The sequence below is a fragment of the Calonectris borealis genome, chromosome 8 (assembly GCF_964195595.1).
Source record: "Calonectris borealis chromosome 8, bCalBor7.hap1.2, whole genome shotgun sequence".
NCBI classification, from domain to species: Eukaryota; Metazoa; Chordata; class Aves; order Procellariiformes; family Procellariidae; genus Calonectris; species Calonectris borealis.
The window spans coordinates 11,316,762-11,333,587 of NC_134319.1; the positions used below are offsets into that span (position 1 = coordinate 11,316,762).

The window sequence follows — 16,826 nt, forward strand, 5'->3', positions numbered from 1 at the left end:
GGAGGAATCACTGCTGGGTTTGATTTATTTTTATGGAGACCCTGTCAATCACGAATCCATTTGAAAATCCACAGTCTTAATGCAATAGAAAATGCTTGAATTAGATGACTATCACATATGAAAACTTTAACAAACCTCAGCCTCCATAATGTAATAGGGAGTAAAAGAGAAAAGGTAAGGAAGACTAAAACATTTTGTCATCAAAAGGCAGTGATTGTCCAAACATACAGTAATAGTTTGATAATTAAAAAAAAAAGATATGCAGAGACGGAAGAGACGCAAGACATTTTGACCTAGAAATACAGTCTTCACTTGAGGAAAACAAGGAAAGCAAATATGTGCATTGTATATTTAATGATATGTAATTGTTTTCATTAAAACTATTGTGCACCAGCTGCTTGTGCATAAATGCCCCACGGTGTGGGAACATGTCCGTTGTTGACTTTTCAGTTGACTTTTTGCATATATTACATTAAAATGTCCCCACATGACCAGGATTTTAATCTTATTGTGCCCCTGATGGTACCACGTGTATACAGTAAGTTCAGGATTCAGCAAGCTTTCTGCAGTTGCAGTGATCAGCTCTACAGAACATGCGTGATGATGTCCTAATGTGCTGGCTTTAGAAGGCATGCATGGGTCATCTCTGCTGTAGAACTGATGTGTATACGCTCAAGAGGCATGCCCAGCATTGCTCAAGCCCAGTTCACACTACTGTTCCGACTAGGTTCATCTTACTCTAGAAGTCCTGGATACACTTGCATAAAATCCTCAAATTCTCTTCTGACAAAATGCATGGAAACTCAAATGTGTGGTAGTGTTCTGAAATAGGACCCATTTCTTTGCCTTTGTTTTTACACGCAGGGGAGTTTTGTTTTTCACCTCAGGGACCCATCCCCAACGAAGATATATGGGAGATGCTGTGATCAAAATGATACCTGTAAAATCTGGCGTGGTTACCAATTTGGAAATCTTCGGGTAGTTTCAGTGCTCTGGCACTGCAGGGCCAGCCAGCTCCTCTTTGTTAACACATAACTACTTATTGTGGCCATAGCTGTATGGATGGGTGCAGAGAGGCCTACACTGGGGCTCCTGATGCTCCATGCTAATCAGGTACAAGCTCATCCTGTCCAGCAGCTATTTTAGCAGAACACTACACCACGGTTAAGCTGCTGTGTGAAGAACAGAGTGTGGAGAAGTAAGGTGTGGAGAGAACTCTGTCCCTCCAGCCACCCACTTGGGTAGACATGCCCTTTCTTTCCTGAAGAATTTTAATTTTTTTTAATCTAAGTAGCATCTTACACCTAAGGATTGAAAAAGGCTACAGAAACCCATCTGATCACTGAACAAGGAGTGGCCCTGACAATTTATCACTCCAAAACCTCCAGAAACTGATGTTTGCAAAGACTAGTGCAGAAACTAATGAAAAATAATGAGGCCGTGGACATATGAATGGAAATGCAATGCTTAAGGCACAAACCTGGAACAAAGTGCATTGCAGTAGCTAGGCAAAATGGGTATATTATGCATCTGAAAGTGTGAGAAATGAGCATAACAAACATTAAAGGAGTCTGAAACCATGAGAAAGTCATTACTGCTTTGCCCATTGGTAAACATGCCAGAGTCGCAGTAAGACTGCATTGTTCTAGAGGTTTTAATTAGAACTGCCTGGCCTTTCAGGGGTTAATCTGTTCACGAGTTCATGGCCAGAGTTGACAGTAAGGTATATACATGTCTCAATTCATGGACCTCAATTATTGTCACAACATTGATGTGAAGAAAGTAACAAACTTCTTCCTGTAAAATATTAAGCATGCTGTTACAGCAGAAACAGCAACCAATAAATTATTTGCATTAAGGTGAGTGCAGGTTTTTTACTGAGTACATATATACATGTTATTTTGCTTTTATTATGTAAGGAGTAATTTCATCCAGTAGCAAAACCGGTCATCTCTTGGGTGAATCACCACATGGGTATGGTCACCCAGCAACACTACACAGTGATGTAGATTATAAACATTTAAAGTTTGTTAATCCTTTGTGGTTTTCTCCTCGTTACAATTCATAATCAAGTTTTAACAGGTATAAGAAACACAACTGTAAACTGCAAAACAGACAAGTAGAAATCAGTTGGTAAACACATTTACCACTTTTGACTAAAGCAAGCAGTTTTGTTATTGATATGTCCTTAGTGGCCTTTAGTGTTCATTATTTAATAAAACTTTTATATTTAAAATCAGGGTTTGGTCCCCAAAAAGTACCAGAACTGCTTCAATCAGTCTTGGATCCAAACACAATGCTTATAAGGATTCACTCCTTGAAGTGAATATTGTATCTTCCAAGAGTTTCCATCCTAACCCTGAAGCTCAGCGGTTACACTTAATTTAGTTTTCAGCATTTTTGCTGACTTGCATGACTTGGATCAGTCTTCCCATTGATGGAGAAGCATCAATGAAAGCCTTGGGAATTACTATCGGGTTGAGGAGCCAGTTGATAATCCAAAGTGAGAGGATAAAGATTTGACCCCACACCTATGTAACACTGTGAATGCATATTGCTTTGTTAATAGGTCTGATTTTATTGATGATGAAGTCAATGGCCAACTCCCATTCACCTAAATGACATGCCAGTCACTTCTTATTTTCCCTCAAAATCCTGTGTATCCTCTGCCTCTTTAAGGACTTCTAATAATTATAGCTTTCTTATATTAAGGCATTAAAGAAGTAATTTATTCTTGCAATAAGCCATCTGAATCATCTTCCCATTAATTGTTTACAACCATTACAGGGGATATTTCCACGGCACCTCCCATGACACTATCCAGAGAATTATCTCCATTTATTCAAATTCTATTGCTGCTTCCAACAGTCCGGGGCAGTGTCTCCGTTTAGATAAGGTGGTGAAAGCCCGCTACCGAGCAACCCGCCAGGGACCGCCGCAAATCCGCCAAGTCATGCTGTCCTTGCAAGCGGCCGCCCCGGCAGCGGCGGGCGGGGAGGGGCGGCGGCGGCCGCCGTCTCCTCGCGAGATCGCGGCGGGTATAAAGGGGGCGGCGCGGCAGAGCTGCGGCAGTCCGGGGCGTTCTCCTCCTGTGGCGGGTGCGGAGCGGGCTGCGTGGCTCTTTGTGTAAGTGTGGGGGGGCAGCGCGCAGTGTCCGGGGTGGCGTTTATTGCGGGTTTTGCACAGTACGGTTTTTCCTTGGTGTTTTGTTTTTTTTTTTTTTTTTTTTTTTGGGGGGGGGGGAGGGTTTGGGTGGTGGGTTTTTTTTGTGTTTTTTGTTTTGTTTTTCCCCTCCCCCCTCTGGATGGGGTCTTGAGCGAAGCGTGCAGGGCGAGCTCTTGCTCTCTGCATCCCGCCCCCTAAGGAGCGCTGTGCTGGGGCTGCCGCTTTCCTCCCGTGTTTAGTTCTCCCCTTTTTTCGGAGGGGGAGAGGGGGCAGGTAACTCTTCCTACGCGCCTGCCTTTATCAGATCTCCCCGCGGTGCTGCATGGGGAGGAGCCGCCGGGTGATCTCCGAGCGGGGAGCGCGCAGCCAGGCTGCAGCGCGCCCGCTGGGAGCGGAGCGGCCTCGCACCGCGGCCCCCCCGCTCTGCTGGGCCGCAGGCTTCGGCTCAGCGGCGGGGCGGCCGGCGAGCGTGTCGGTATCTCGCTTCTAAGTCTTTAAAAAAGAGAAGTGCTGAATTCAGCTTGGTGGGGGCATGCAAGGGGCAGGGGTCCCCTGTCGCAGAGCAGCGTAGTTGCGCAGGTGAATGCTTTGATCTCGCTTGAGAGCTTTTTCGGCGAAACGCGTTTCGTGGTCTGTGTGTACCTGGCTGCGGTATACTCGAACCGAGGAGATCCGTGCCAATATCGCTCTTTTCTGACCGCAGCTCAGTAGCTTAACCGCATTTCTGTGACAGTCTGAAGGTAGCAAAGTGGAAGGCTGATGGTGTGTTTTGAAATAGCCTTTCACTTTTGTTCACGATATCCTAAAGGTATGAATTGCTAGTTAAGAGTGCAGGCCTGGCTTATAATTGCAGTTTGAAGATAATTGAGGCCGTGTGCGGCTATGAGCAACAGAAAGATACTCTGACCTGATTTGAGCGTACTTGATCTGCAGCGTCCATTCTCCTTTCCTCTAGAATAAGAGGAAATAACTTTGAGTCTGTGGTCTGTTCGTCTGTGGATTAGGAAATGCTGTGGCTAAAAATCCAAGTAGAACATGTCAGAACACATGCTAACCCTGCATGGAAAAGCAGAAATGTTGGCAGGTCGCAGTAGGTGCTCTGAGGAAAGCAGAAGGTTCTCTTGCAGTACAAGGCAACTGAAATCTCCTGTCAATAGTAAAGATTTTTCATGTTACCTAAAAAGGGGGCAATAACTTGTAGTTTAGAAAGGGGAAGTGTCAAAGAGCAGTTTGACAGCTTTTGTTTGACTTTGAACACCTAGTAAAATACTCCATGGGATTGCTGATGGAACAAATATAGGAGGACTGGCATAGCACTGAGCAGAAGGATGACCTTGAACTTGAGTAATGGAGAAGAAAGTAATTCAGTGACAAAATGTGGGGTCATGCACTCCAGACAAAACAGCTCTTGCTTTTAAGATAAAACTCACCAGTTGGAGGCATCTCAAATATTGTGCAATGGCTGTCCCCCCATCCCTCTTACAGAATTGCAGTTTCAGAATTGCACCTACATTCATGGCTACATGTGATGTTCGGCAGAGGGATTATTGATGTCTTCCTGCTAGACTGCTTCACTGCAATCTCATGAATACTCTGTAGTTCTGGCCACCTTCATTTGTAAGACTTACTCCTAGTCTGCTGCAGTTGAAGACTAAACTGTTGGATGAACATGAGGATGAAAAGCTTTGTTGCAAAAGGCAGTTAGAAACACTGAGCACATTGGCATTTCTCAAAATGAAAACTGAGAGGTAGATGATTACTGTCTATATACTGTCAGGGTATGTAAAAGAAATTTTCAAAGGTAAAACTTTTTACTGAAAAGACTCTAAACTGATTAGTTTAAACTTGAATTGAATGCTAAACGTTTATGACTTAAGGGCTAGTTCTCCAGGAAGAAAGTGTCTGACAAGGGGGAAGGAGCCAAGAAATGAGGTGCTCTCAACCTTCTTTAGAAAGGACCTAGTGCCTTGCAGGCAGGACTTGGAAGAATCCTAGAATCTTGGCTTTCCTTAGCAACATGAGACTCATGCTAACCTTTCAGATGTTTTTTTATCTCCAAGGCAGCTAGTGCTTGTAGCAATGTATAGAATGACTTAAGTGAAATCACTTTTAAGAAGATTTTGAGTTGAAGAAACAAGGTTCATAAAGCTACCTATTTGAAAGATTGTGCTCTGGAAGTAACTGGAATTCTAAAGCGATACACAAATGCTGCATTCCCAGACTGAGCAAAAATACTGCACAGGGCATATTACAAATGACTAGCTTTTAGGGCAGGCAGCCAGAAGTAGTTTTCTTGTCCGTGTGTGCCCTCTTACTCTTTTTCAGTAGACTTGGGGGGGAAGTGACCTGGCTGTACAGGTTTAAGACTTTGTGAAATTTTAATTACTAACAGAGAATGTGATTCCCATATATACCATGAGTCTTTCTAGTTGCAAATAAAACAAGGTTTAATTGTTTTGAAAGGGTAAAGTGTAGTTATGCAGAGCACTGTTCTCTGGAGATTAACAAAAGTTCTTTTCTTCTGGAATCAACAGGAAGATAAAGTTTTAAATTCCCTTGTAAATTTAAATTCTTAAATTCCCTTGTAAACTTGAACAAGGATTTCCGCATCAAAAGTTCTAAAAGCCAGACTTTCTAACTCATCCACCAAGTGGAACTGGAAGATTTACTAAATATTAAAACTCTAGAAAGCTAGCCCTGTTCCAGACTGTGATGAGCTGTTGCTGGTCGAAGATAACCATTACTGTATCATTAGGAGGCTAATGAGCCATAGATCTTGAAGTGCTAGTAATCTAGGTAGTGGCTTGGTCTGGATATCTAGGCTGCGATTATTGAACTGCATCTTACTGTGATGCTGCTTTAGGAAAAAAATGGGGTTTTTTAGTGTTTTTACTGGACTACCCAGGTGACAAAGTTAAAACTAATTTCACTCTTATGCCTTGTGTTGCAAGACCAAGTGCTGATAAACTGTCTTTGGTGTTCAATCTAAATTGACAAGATGCTTTGAATAAATGCATACTTCCAGGTGCAAATGTACTATTATCTAAACTGTATTGTCATTAACTCTTATCTAGATTAAATCAAGATGTCTTCAGGAAAGGCTTTCATTGGAAAACCAGCCCCTGACTTTACTGCTACGGCTGTAATGCCAGATGGACAATTCAAAGACATCAAGCTCTCTGACTATAAAGGTAAGCTTATATGCTTCTCTAATTACACAGACATAATCTGGCCATAGGCAGGAGTGGAGGGCATCTAAGGATACATCTTGATTTGGTTTCAAAGTAATAGTGACTACTTGGCAGTAGACTGAAGTACATCACTTGTTCAGTGGTTATCAGTGGTGGCTGGAGTATGCTTGGGAAGCTGTCAGTAGCATGGCTGAATGTCCCAGCTATGATAACTGTTGCTAATTAGTATAAAACTCCTCTAAACTGTAGTCTTGGATCAGGCTTATTTGTCCTGTCTTATCATACTCTAAGACTGATGTAACATCTCCAAAGTACTGTGTGGAACAAAGGTAAAGCTTGAAGTATTCAAGTACTAATGTGGATGGCTTTAGAAAGAGACATTTTCTAACTGGAAGCTGCAGCCCTCAGGCTGCATGAGGGCGGTGAGTAGGTATAGGCTACTCAATTAAATGTCTCCTTGGCTTGTAGCCTTTCAGACCTGTGGCTTTTCTGCACTCTGTTAGTAGTCAACCATAGGGTCTTCTAGTGTAGGTACTGGGTGTACTCTGGGCACACCTATGGGAGTAGACTCAGGACACAGGCATTCCCTGTCAAATTTGACAGTTCGATTTTGGAGAATTCAGTTGGGTAGAGTTCTGTGTTATTAGCTGTAGAGTGGCCTTGAAGAGTGTTGTAAATGGTATTTGGCTGAAGTGTAAATCCCCTATATAGCAAGTCTTAAAACAGAGGCATCTGTAGTTTGCCTTTTAATCTTTAAAGGTAGTGTTGCATCAAGCCCTTTCTCCTCTATCAGTATTTGAATAGTTGATACTGAATGTGACAACTCTTATAAAAGGTAAGAGATTAACTGGTTATACTGCTCTTCTAGGAAAATACGTTGTGTTCTTCTTCTACCCTCTGGACTTCACTTTTGTCTGTCCAACTGAAATCATTGCATACAGTGACAGAGCTGATGAATTCAAGAAAATTAACTGTGAAGTAATTGGAGCTTCTGTCGACTCTCACTTCTGTCACCTTGCCTGGTAAGAATCAGCCTTTTAACCTAATAGAATATTCTGCCTGGCCTCAGTTATTGCAGGAACCGAATCCTGAGTGTATTCAAACTTTCTTACTGAAGTATCAAGTAAAGGCACTTGGGAAGTATTGGTAGTGCCAGGTGCTTCTGAACAGAACTGATCATACTGTTCAGTTCTTTTGTTGCCTCATGGCAGACTGAGTATGATATTGCAGAAAGGATCAGCTTCTGTTGCCCTTACACTTTATTCTGAACTATCCATATTTTTAACATTTAAACTTCCTTCTTTCAGGATCAACACTCCTAAGAAACAAGGTGGTTTGGGTACTATGAAAATCCCATTGATTTCTGACACAAAACGTGTCATTGCCAAAGAATATGGAGTACTTAAAGAGGATGAAGGTATTGCATACAGGTAATATGCAAGAAGGTAAACTTGCTGTTCAAGTCTTATGTTGCAATACATGGAGCATGTCAGATGAACACAGAGCTTGCATATACTTGAACACCTGCAGCAAGCTGAAGCTATTAGCTATTCTAGATGTAAACTGCTTCAAGCTATCAAACACTCCTACAAGGGGAGATGCTACTTGGTTCTCCTCAGTGTTTAGACTTTTCATGGTTTTGGTAAGCTAGGTAAATGCCTGCTGCTTCCCTTTGATTACCTATCTGCACAGCACAGGAGTCTTGTGCAGGTGAGCTTCTGCAAACATTGGTAATGCAAGACCTACATAGTCATGGAAGTGATTACATGTATTTAATCTAGTGATTAAAGTACAGTTTATTTAAAACTTAAGGCTTCTCTTTTAGTCAACTGTTCAGTTAAAGTTGCTGAGGGGGCTGAACTTCTTTCTGCTAACTCTTAACATGACTTTGGAGGACTAACTGATGAGGCATTGCTGGGCTGGGTTTTCTGAGAACAGTGTGCGTAGTTTTTCTTTGAATGTAAGAATGCCTCTCCTTCAATTCACTTTTTCCTTGGATTTCTCTTCCATTTTGTTTTTCGACTAGTATCTTCCTGCAACACTTCCTATTTAAGGAAGCATTAGTGTTTTGACTTACCTCCTGTCCCTCCTAGTTCCTGCTGAATGTTAGGCTTTCAGCTGCTAATGTTTCAGTGCTATGCATACACCAAAGGTATTCATTTTTAGCAAGAGGTCAATAACACTAGATGATACAACTTACTGCCAACAGAATACTAAACTTGAGTTTTTGAAACTCACTTCAGTCTAATCAGTCTTTCAAAAGCTGTGTTTAACTTTAAGGCTGTTTTTTTAGGGGTCTGTTCATAATTGATGAGAAGGGAGTCTTGAGGCAGATAACAATCAATGATCTTCCTGTTGGCCGTTCTGTTGATGAAACCCTCAGACTTGTCCAGGCCTTCCAGTTTACAGATAAACATGGAGAAGGTAAGAGTTCTTCCTCCTTCTAATGTTAATTTTTTTTTTCTAGAGAACAGTATTAACTAGGCTAGGATTTAACTAGGTTAAATCGAGATTTACTGAAAGGTACTAAGTACATGTATTGATCTGCACACAGCAAGTAATTGTGCCTCTTGAAATGCAGCTGGTTCTGTAAAGCTACTTGAAGGACACCATAGTGCTATACTTAACCTATTCCAGTTAATTGTCCATTGAGTTCTTGCTAATGTTGAAATATCACTTGAATCAATTTGATGTCTTGTCGAGCACAGAGCAGTTGTCTCTCTCTCAATTAGACACAGAAAATACTTGAGACAGAAATGAAGGACATGTAATAACTTAGCCTGCAAGGGTAAGCATAATTTAGACTTTGGTCTCAGACTTGGTAGGTTGAGACAATCAGTACTAATGCAATGTTTTACACAGTCTGTTAGACAAAGCATTTAAATTCCCAGAAAGCCTGCTGATCTTTGTGTCCATCTGTGGTGAGGCCAAATGTAGTGAGGGGAAAATGAATGAGAGTCTTTGTGCCCATAGTTCAAGAGTGGTAAGGTGCTTGAAGCTGGTAGCTTTTCTGCAGGAATTAAAAAAAAAAAAAAAGCACTGCAGATGAAAAGTTTGAACCAGGTTATGGAAACTCAAAATTGTTATGTAGGTATTGGTATTCTTCAGCTGTCATTAACTAATGACATGGTATTGCTGCTGGTCATACTTAACTTGCTTCAGAACTGGTAAATCAATGGTAGATTTTATTAAAACAAGCTGCTATTGTGGCTATACTATAGCCTGAAGGGAGTCAGTGTTTCTGAACTTGTATGCCATCCTCTGTCAGCTGAGGAGACATCCTAATATTCGATGATGGAGCAGTCACATGTCTTGCAAGTGAAGCTTCTTGGGGTTTACCATGCCCTGGAGTAGTCAAAAGCTGGCAAAAGTTTTTTCCTCCAGAACTAAGATTGCAGTCTCATCTAAACCAGAATAGACCAGAATAAATTGTGTGGCAACAGTCAGAAGCTGAGAATACTATAGCTAAAATTGCCAGTCTTGTGTGGAGCAAGCATCAAGCCTTGCATAGCTGTGTACAAGGAAGACTGTGTCCAAAAAATGGAGCCTGAGTCACAGCAATTCTGAGGCTGTGCAACCTCTGCATCTTTTGATAGTCATGTAGGGGAACTAGAGACAGTTGAACTCTTCTTCCCCCTCCCCATTAAACTGGAGAATGGGACTAGGACTGATTAAAGATAAGGAAAATATAGACTTGACAGGATTCAAGGAGGGAAGTGTATTGTAATAAGTGGTAAAGCCTTATGACCCAGGCTGCTGGAGTTGGTGTTACCTTGGTTATCTTGCTGTCAAGCTTCTATGGAGCTTTTAAGCAGGGTGGCGAGGGGTGGATGTGCAAAGGGCCCGCTGTTCCATGGGCAAACACTTGGTTCCTTGGGTTCTACTACCTAGTGAACAAATGGAAATGAGTAAAGTAAACTGAACACAATGCCACACTGAATAATGCACCTTCTGTATGTTGCAAAGATGTATACAAGTTTTGAGTTGCTAGTTTGCTTTGATGTTGTATAAAACATGTTCTGCAGGAGCAGATGGTAAGACTTAAACATTCTTATCATTTCAGTGTGCCCAGCTGGCTGGAAGCCTGGCAGTGACACAATCAAGCCTGATGTTCAGAAAAGTAAAGAGTATTTCTCCAAGCAGAAATAAACTTTCCGTCTGAGTGGAAACTAGTATGCCTTATGTAAAGAGCAAGCATCAGTTACTGAACTTTGACTAAGTCATTGCATCTGAGTCAAGGGATCATGCTATAGGTATAAACAGTAACTTTTTTACTTGAAGGAAAGCTTGTCCTGTTGACACTACCTTCATAGAAAATCCTAATGATCAGTATCTGTACATCAATCCCTGTTGACTTTAGTGACAATACAGTGTATGTGGTTAGCCATGTGTTGCATATAGAGCAGTGGTATCCTTTTGTAACTCTATTAAACTTGTGGAAAGAGCATACTGTCTACTGTTCTTATGTGTAGTCATCGGGAGATCTGAAAGCAATGCAGGCTGCATTTCTGAAAGCAGAGTCTACTGAGCTGTCTGTAGACATGTCAATTCTCCATTAGAATGGAGATATTAACAGTTTTCATGTTGCAGTAGTAAAGTACTCTACACTCTTGACTCCGCTACTAGGTAGAGGAACATGGTTTGATATTAGTCTGTCAGACTTAAGTAATACTACAGTGCCCAGAGCATGAAGCATAAATATGACTGACAAAGGCCAGGCATGCAACTTGCATGCACCATGTCAACTTAGTCATTTCTGCATCCGCTTTGGTCAAAACTATGTTTATGCTAAATTTCTGGGAATCCAACATCCAGTTTGAACACTGTACAGGAGTGGAAGACTAGGCTTTCTGGAAAGCAAACTTCCTTGGATACACAACATTCATCCCTAGTCTTTCCCACTACATGGAATGGGAGTGAGAATATGCCAGTTATCCATTAGCTTGTAGTCATATGATTAAGATCAAAAGAAGGGTAGCACTATAAAATCTGGTACTCAGATGTGCTCAGCCTTGTCTTTAATCTTTGTATTCCGAATGATTATGTGCATACTGTAAAACTCAAAGCATATGACTATGGCCTCAAGTTACCTAAAGCTGTCTGCTGTGTAGCTTCATGGTCAAAGGTGGCTTGTAATAAAGTCCTAAACTTCAGAGCTGAGGATTTGGGGAAGGAGCTATTGCCTAGCAATACAAGTGAGTTAGAACCCTGTGATCTTTTTGTACCTGTAAAGACTAAACTCTTAAAGGCCAAGATCTTGCATCTAACTTCAGCTCCTCAAGCAGTAAACAAGTTCTGTCATGCTTAAAGTGAGCAATAACAAAGTTGAGGCCCAGGGCTACTTAAATGAGTCAGAAGTGAAAGTTGTATGCCTTGAGTAGTAAACTTGTCTTGTGCAGTTGGAAAAAACCAGACTTATTGCAGAAGCCTTACTACCAAATACTGCAATAAATACTAAAATAGCTAATCCCCTGGGTCTTGCTTAAGTGCCACAAATCTTCCTGAAGATATGTGAAAGCGATGCTTTGTTGCATCACTTGTGCTTAGTATTTAAAATCTAAACTATTAGTCTCCTCAAGATAACAAATGAGGCTAACATCCTAGGGTGGCATTGAGAAGTAACAGGAGGACTTCTATATATAGGATATGGTTCAAGGTAAGTGAATGAATGCTAATCGATATGGCTGAGCACAAAGTTATCGTTGTTTGTGTATCAAACTTCGTTTCCTAGTAAATGAAAAGGAGTAAGTCAGGGCTAATCTAATGTAAAACTTAGTTGTATCTAGCTATATTGGCCTTGAAATGTTACAAAATGGATTACAGCAGTTCTTGGGAGGGTACAGTATTGGTGTGCTCTAGTCCTGTGGAATGGGGATCTTTACGCTGATGATGTAACTAAAGTGACTTCTGCTCCTATTCAGAAGTAAAATTGCACCGGTTTTGACTGGGCTATTACATCATATAATGCTACATGAAGTCCTGCTAACTCCTGATAGTGTAGCAAATAAGCTTGTTCCGTGCCCAGACTGTGAGGGCCTTTATATTAATGACCAAGTTCAGCCCCTCACCGTGGTATATACGGCCTTTCTCAAATCCTTCAAGTGTATTCACTGTTAAAATGTAAAAAATGCATTTAAAAGGAACAGACTTACTAGAGCAGCGCTCTCTCGCGCTGTCGTAGGGGATAAAGGGGTTCTTTCATGTTCCGGTCTCGGAGCTCCCTCCCAAAAAGCAGAGCGAGTCTTCATGCGCCCATCCCAGGCCTTCGGAGGAAGAAGAGGGTCTGACGGCGGAGCGCCCAGCTCCTTGCGGCTGTTCCTCCCGGCTCAGGCGGAAGCCCTGACGCCAGCAGCCCGCCGCCGCTCAGCGGAGCGGGCCGGCCTCACCCCCCCCTCAGCGGGGGCGCCGCGCTGCCCGCGCTTTTCCAACGGCCGCAGCTGCTCCCGCCCCCGCTGGCGCGCGGAGGCCGGGGATTGGCTGCGGTCGGGGGCGCGCAGGCGGTGCCCCGCCTCCCTGCACCGGGCGGTGCGGAGGCCGCCTCCCTGAAGGGCATCGTGCGGCGCGGAGCAGCCGCGTCCCGCGGCCGGCGCCGCCGGCGTTGTGGCTGCTCTGGGGAGAAGAGGTCAGAGCTGCTCCGATGGGAGATCTGGGTGTAGGAACGTCCTGTAAAAATACCTGTGGTCTTAATTTATTTAACCAACTTCTCTGATGTAACGTGTTTCGTTTGATACACTATTCCCTTTGCGTACTGGTCGTGTGGAGACGCAAGTTCTGACAGGAAGATCTTACTAGCTGTTGACATTCACCCTCGCTGCTAACACAGTTATGTTCACTTCTGCTTTTAGTGAGATCTGGTATTGTCCAATGACGTATTTTTAATACCTCCCACCCTTTAAATGTCCCAATAGCAATAGGTGTATTTATGTGTTTATTTTCCTTTTTGGAAAAGTGATTAATCTCAACAGCTATTTAAGTAGCTATTAATTAAAAAAAAAAAATCTGTGACTGAGAAAAACATTTCAGTTATAATTGGTCTGCTGCTGTCCACTTGGAGTTGGTACACTGAGACACTACTAACAGTATGTATTTAAACAACATAGTCACTGGTGAATGATGACAACGTGGAAATTCAAAACAGCCAAGAAACAAAATACCTGTGGGTTAGGAACTGTAATATATGTTTGCACCAAATGATTGACTGTGGGAATTAATGCAAATAAACAATTTTTTTTGTATTATTCAGTCATGTGAGGCATTCATGAGAACCTTTGCCACGCTGTCATTTTAATGTTTCTGAGAGTATAACACACAAAATGGGTAACACACAAAGCTTCGTCAAATCAAGTAGAGTGTGGGTTTATTTCTTTGCTTACACCCAATGTTGATTCAGATGCAGCTTGGAATTTCCATTAAGTGTTGTGGGGCTTACACCTCACTCCTAGTAGTGACATCTTAGACTGGTGTACTTTTTAAGACATTCAAATAACTATAATCATTTATTGAGAAACGTTTTTTTCATGTACCAAGATGCATATTGTATTTTCATTACAGTTACGAACTGGTTTTGCTTTCGTGATCATTGGGTGCCATATTCAGCAATTCTTAGTTTTGGTGACAAGACTGATAGCTGTTGCAGTATCGTGTACTGCTTAATGGGATTTTTCCTGAAGATGCATACAGCAGATGCTATTTAGAAAGGACAGAATCTTGAATGTGATGTTTGCTTTTTTTAATGTGTGAGTGATTGCACATCTTTTTTTCTAGTTTGGGTGCTTATTATAAAAATAACCTTGTATTCATTAATTTATTTAGAATATCTTACTCGGAATAGTCAGATGAAGGGAAACTGAAATACATCTTACTGTGTCTCTCTTCTATTTCTCTTTCTTTATTTGTAGCTGATTGCTACGATTAGTGGGGGTTTATATAACCGGCTTACTGCTTTGCAAAAGAACATTTTACAAGCATATGAAGTTTCAGTCTTAAGATAATCCCTGAAAAATTATTTGGATCAGTTTAAATACCTGTATGTATCTTTTACAGATTTTTACAGAAATTTATGATACTGCATTCCTCTCAAAAGCAGAGAAACAAATGTAGTAGCAGTCATTTACTGACAATATGATAATGGAATTGGCTATATTTTAAATATATTGATATTCTTGTTTTTGAGGGATGAACTACACAGCACCAGGTGTTTACACTGGTAAGCAGCTATAGTAGATGTAATTATATAAATATGTATGGGATTTTATTTGTTTGGTGAGATCTGTAGAATGTTAAAACTGTATGTAATTAAATATTATTTCAAAATTGTATGCAACAGTAGTTAACAAGAGCAAACTCATGTCAGTCTTTGAAACTAACAGCTGTGGTGAAGTAGCCCTGACATCACCTCTCAGGTGGTGTCATTGTACCCTCAAAATAAATGGCAAAGGTCCTGTTCACTGCAGTTTTAAAGACAATGGCTTTAGGTACTGGTTTGTCTAATCTTATTGAAGGCTGAGTAAAAGTGGAAGGAAATTAATCTTCTACACATTGTGTTCTTCATATATTATCTAAAATTAAGAGTATTTACTCCCTTATTTTTGTGATAGATAAGTTTTCAAAGAGAATAGACGTGTGTAAGACAAAACAGCGCATCAGACTTAAATTCTATACATTATATGTTCATCATAGAATACACAGAATGTGATTTTTGACATACAGAACGTAACCTTTACTAGATTTTGTACATTTTTTATGAGTATGTTATTTCAAAATTAACAATTGCATATTTATTTTTAGATGTATCTCACTGGTTTTGAAAAATACCCTAAAAGTTACTAAATTTAAAAAGTGCTATTTTCTTAACAAACGCTGCTTAACAAAGGCCTTTTTATCAGGCCTTTGATGAATAGTTTATTGGATTGTCCAACAAATCAATACAGTTCAAAGAACAAAAGCAAGTAGTTTACATCTCACAGATATTGCAAAATGCTGCACTTTGGTTAGGAAAGTATGTTTACAAAAGCCCCATGACTGTACTTTTTAGTAATATTATACATCAAATCAACAGTCATGTAAAGATTATGTTAAAATAATGGGGTTTATCATATTTGAAAAAATATCATAGATATCCTCTGTGAAATTTTCAGTGGGTCTGATGTTTAGTATTAAATGACAGTATGTGTAAATACATATTCTGAAGTATCTTGCTAGACAGAGAACTTAAAACAGAAACGTCATGGTTCTACTTTGCGAAGGGAGAAATGAGGTTAGTGCAGAGGAGTGGGGTGATGCCATAGGGCAGTTAGCTCTGTCCAGCGTGTACTGGTAGGAATGCAGCACATTTGGACATCAATTCAGAAAGTGTGTTAAAGCTGTCACTGGATTTTTTTTGATACAAATTAATGGCACATACAAAAAGAACGCTAAATGAGGAAATAAAAAAGCAGGTGTCTTTTTGATCATTAATATATTACCTTCTATTTTTAATACTAGAACAGAAAAAACAGATGAATTGGCCTTTAATGTACAGTCAGAACCGATTTTACTTTGGCTGTCCACATGTCTGTGTTTATATCAGGTCACTAGTCAGTGTCTTCACCTGTAACATTGGTATAATTTAAGCACCTCACAGAACATAGGAATATGATTTTACAGAGTGCATTTCCAGGCCAAAGCCTGTGCACATCGAACGACTGTGTGTAATCAATTAATCTGTGCTGCACACACTTACGTGGCTGCAGGAGAACAGGTTGCCATCCTGCTGTGAATTGTTTGCAGTGTTCCTGCAGAACAGTGTGCCTGTGGTTCTCACCACACCTAGTGATGATAGATTTGGACTTTAATGTGAAACTTGAGTCTTTCACCTGAAACTTAAATCATTGTACACATTATGGGACACACATCTGAATTTAGACTGTTTCTGTCCAAGATACCATTTGACCATATCTATATAAATATATAAGAAGTCATTAAGATTGCATTGTCCTCTGAAACTGTGAGCCCAGTAGGTTTTTATTTATTTGTTTTATTTATTATTTTATTTTATTTCATATTCTACAGCAACATATTTTTGAAGTATCTGCACTGACAAATGAGATTAGTATCCTTTGTCAAGAGAGAAAAAAGTCTTTAATCTGCAATTAATAAAACTTAATGTAATTTAAAATTAATATATTTAATCAAATTCACTTTTCACAAAAATAAGCTTAATTTCTTTTCATTTTTATTGCTGTAGTTTTTTATATTTTGGAAGAAGAGCCTGTTAAAAAGATTGAAGCAGCAGTGAATGATTCAGGAAGACTAGTCAGAACAAGACTGGGAAGAAAGGTTATGACATGAAATTAAAACCTAAAACTAGTTAATTCTTTTAAAAGGAATAAGAGGTTTTATGCATTAATAGAAAAACTAATGATTCTACACAAATGTAAGATTCTATAGGGTATTTTTCAACCCAGAAATTCCCCCCACCTATTTCTTTAA

General features: G+C 40.5%; 1 protein-coding gene across 1 annotated transcript; it reads left to right on the top strand.

The window, feature by feature from the left end:
• Positions 1-2,938: 2,938 nt before the first annotated feature.
• PRDX1 (peroxiredoxin 1) lies at positions 2,939-10,803 on the top strand. Its single transcript, XM_075155936.1, has 6 exons — positions 2,939-3,126; positions 6,240-6,356; positions 7,225-7,378; positions 7,664-7,786; positions 8,650-8,780; positions 10,420-10,803. Exons 2-6 carry the CDS (start codon positions 6,251-6,253, stop codon positions 10,503-10,505), a joined length of 600 nt encoding a protein of 199 aa, XP_075012037.1. The 5' UTR covers positions 2,939-3,126; positions 6,240-6,250; the 3' UTR covers positions 10,506-10,803.
• The last annotated feature ends 6,023 nt before the right edge of the window (positions 10,804-16,826 follow it).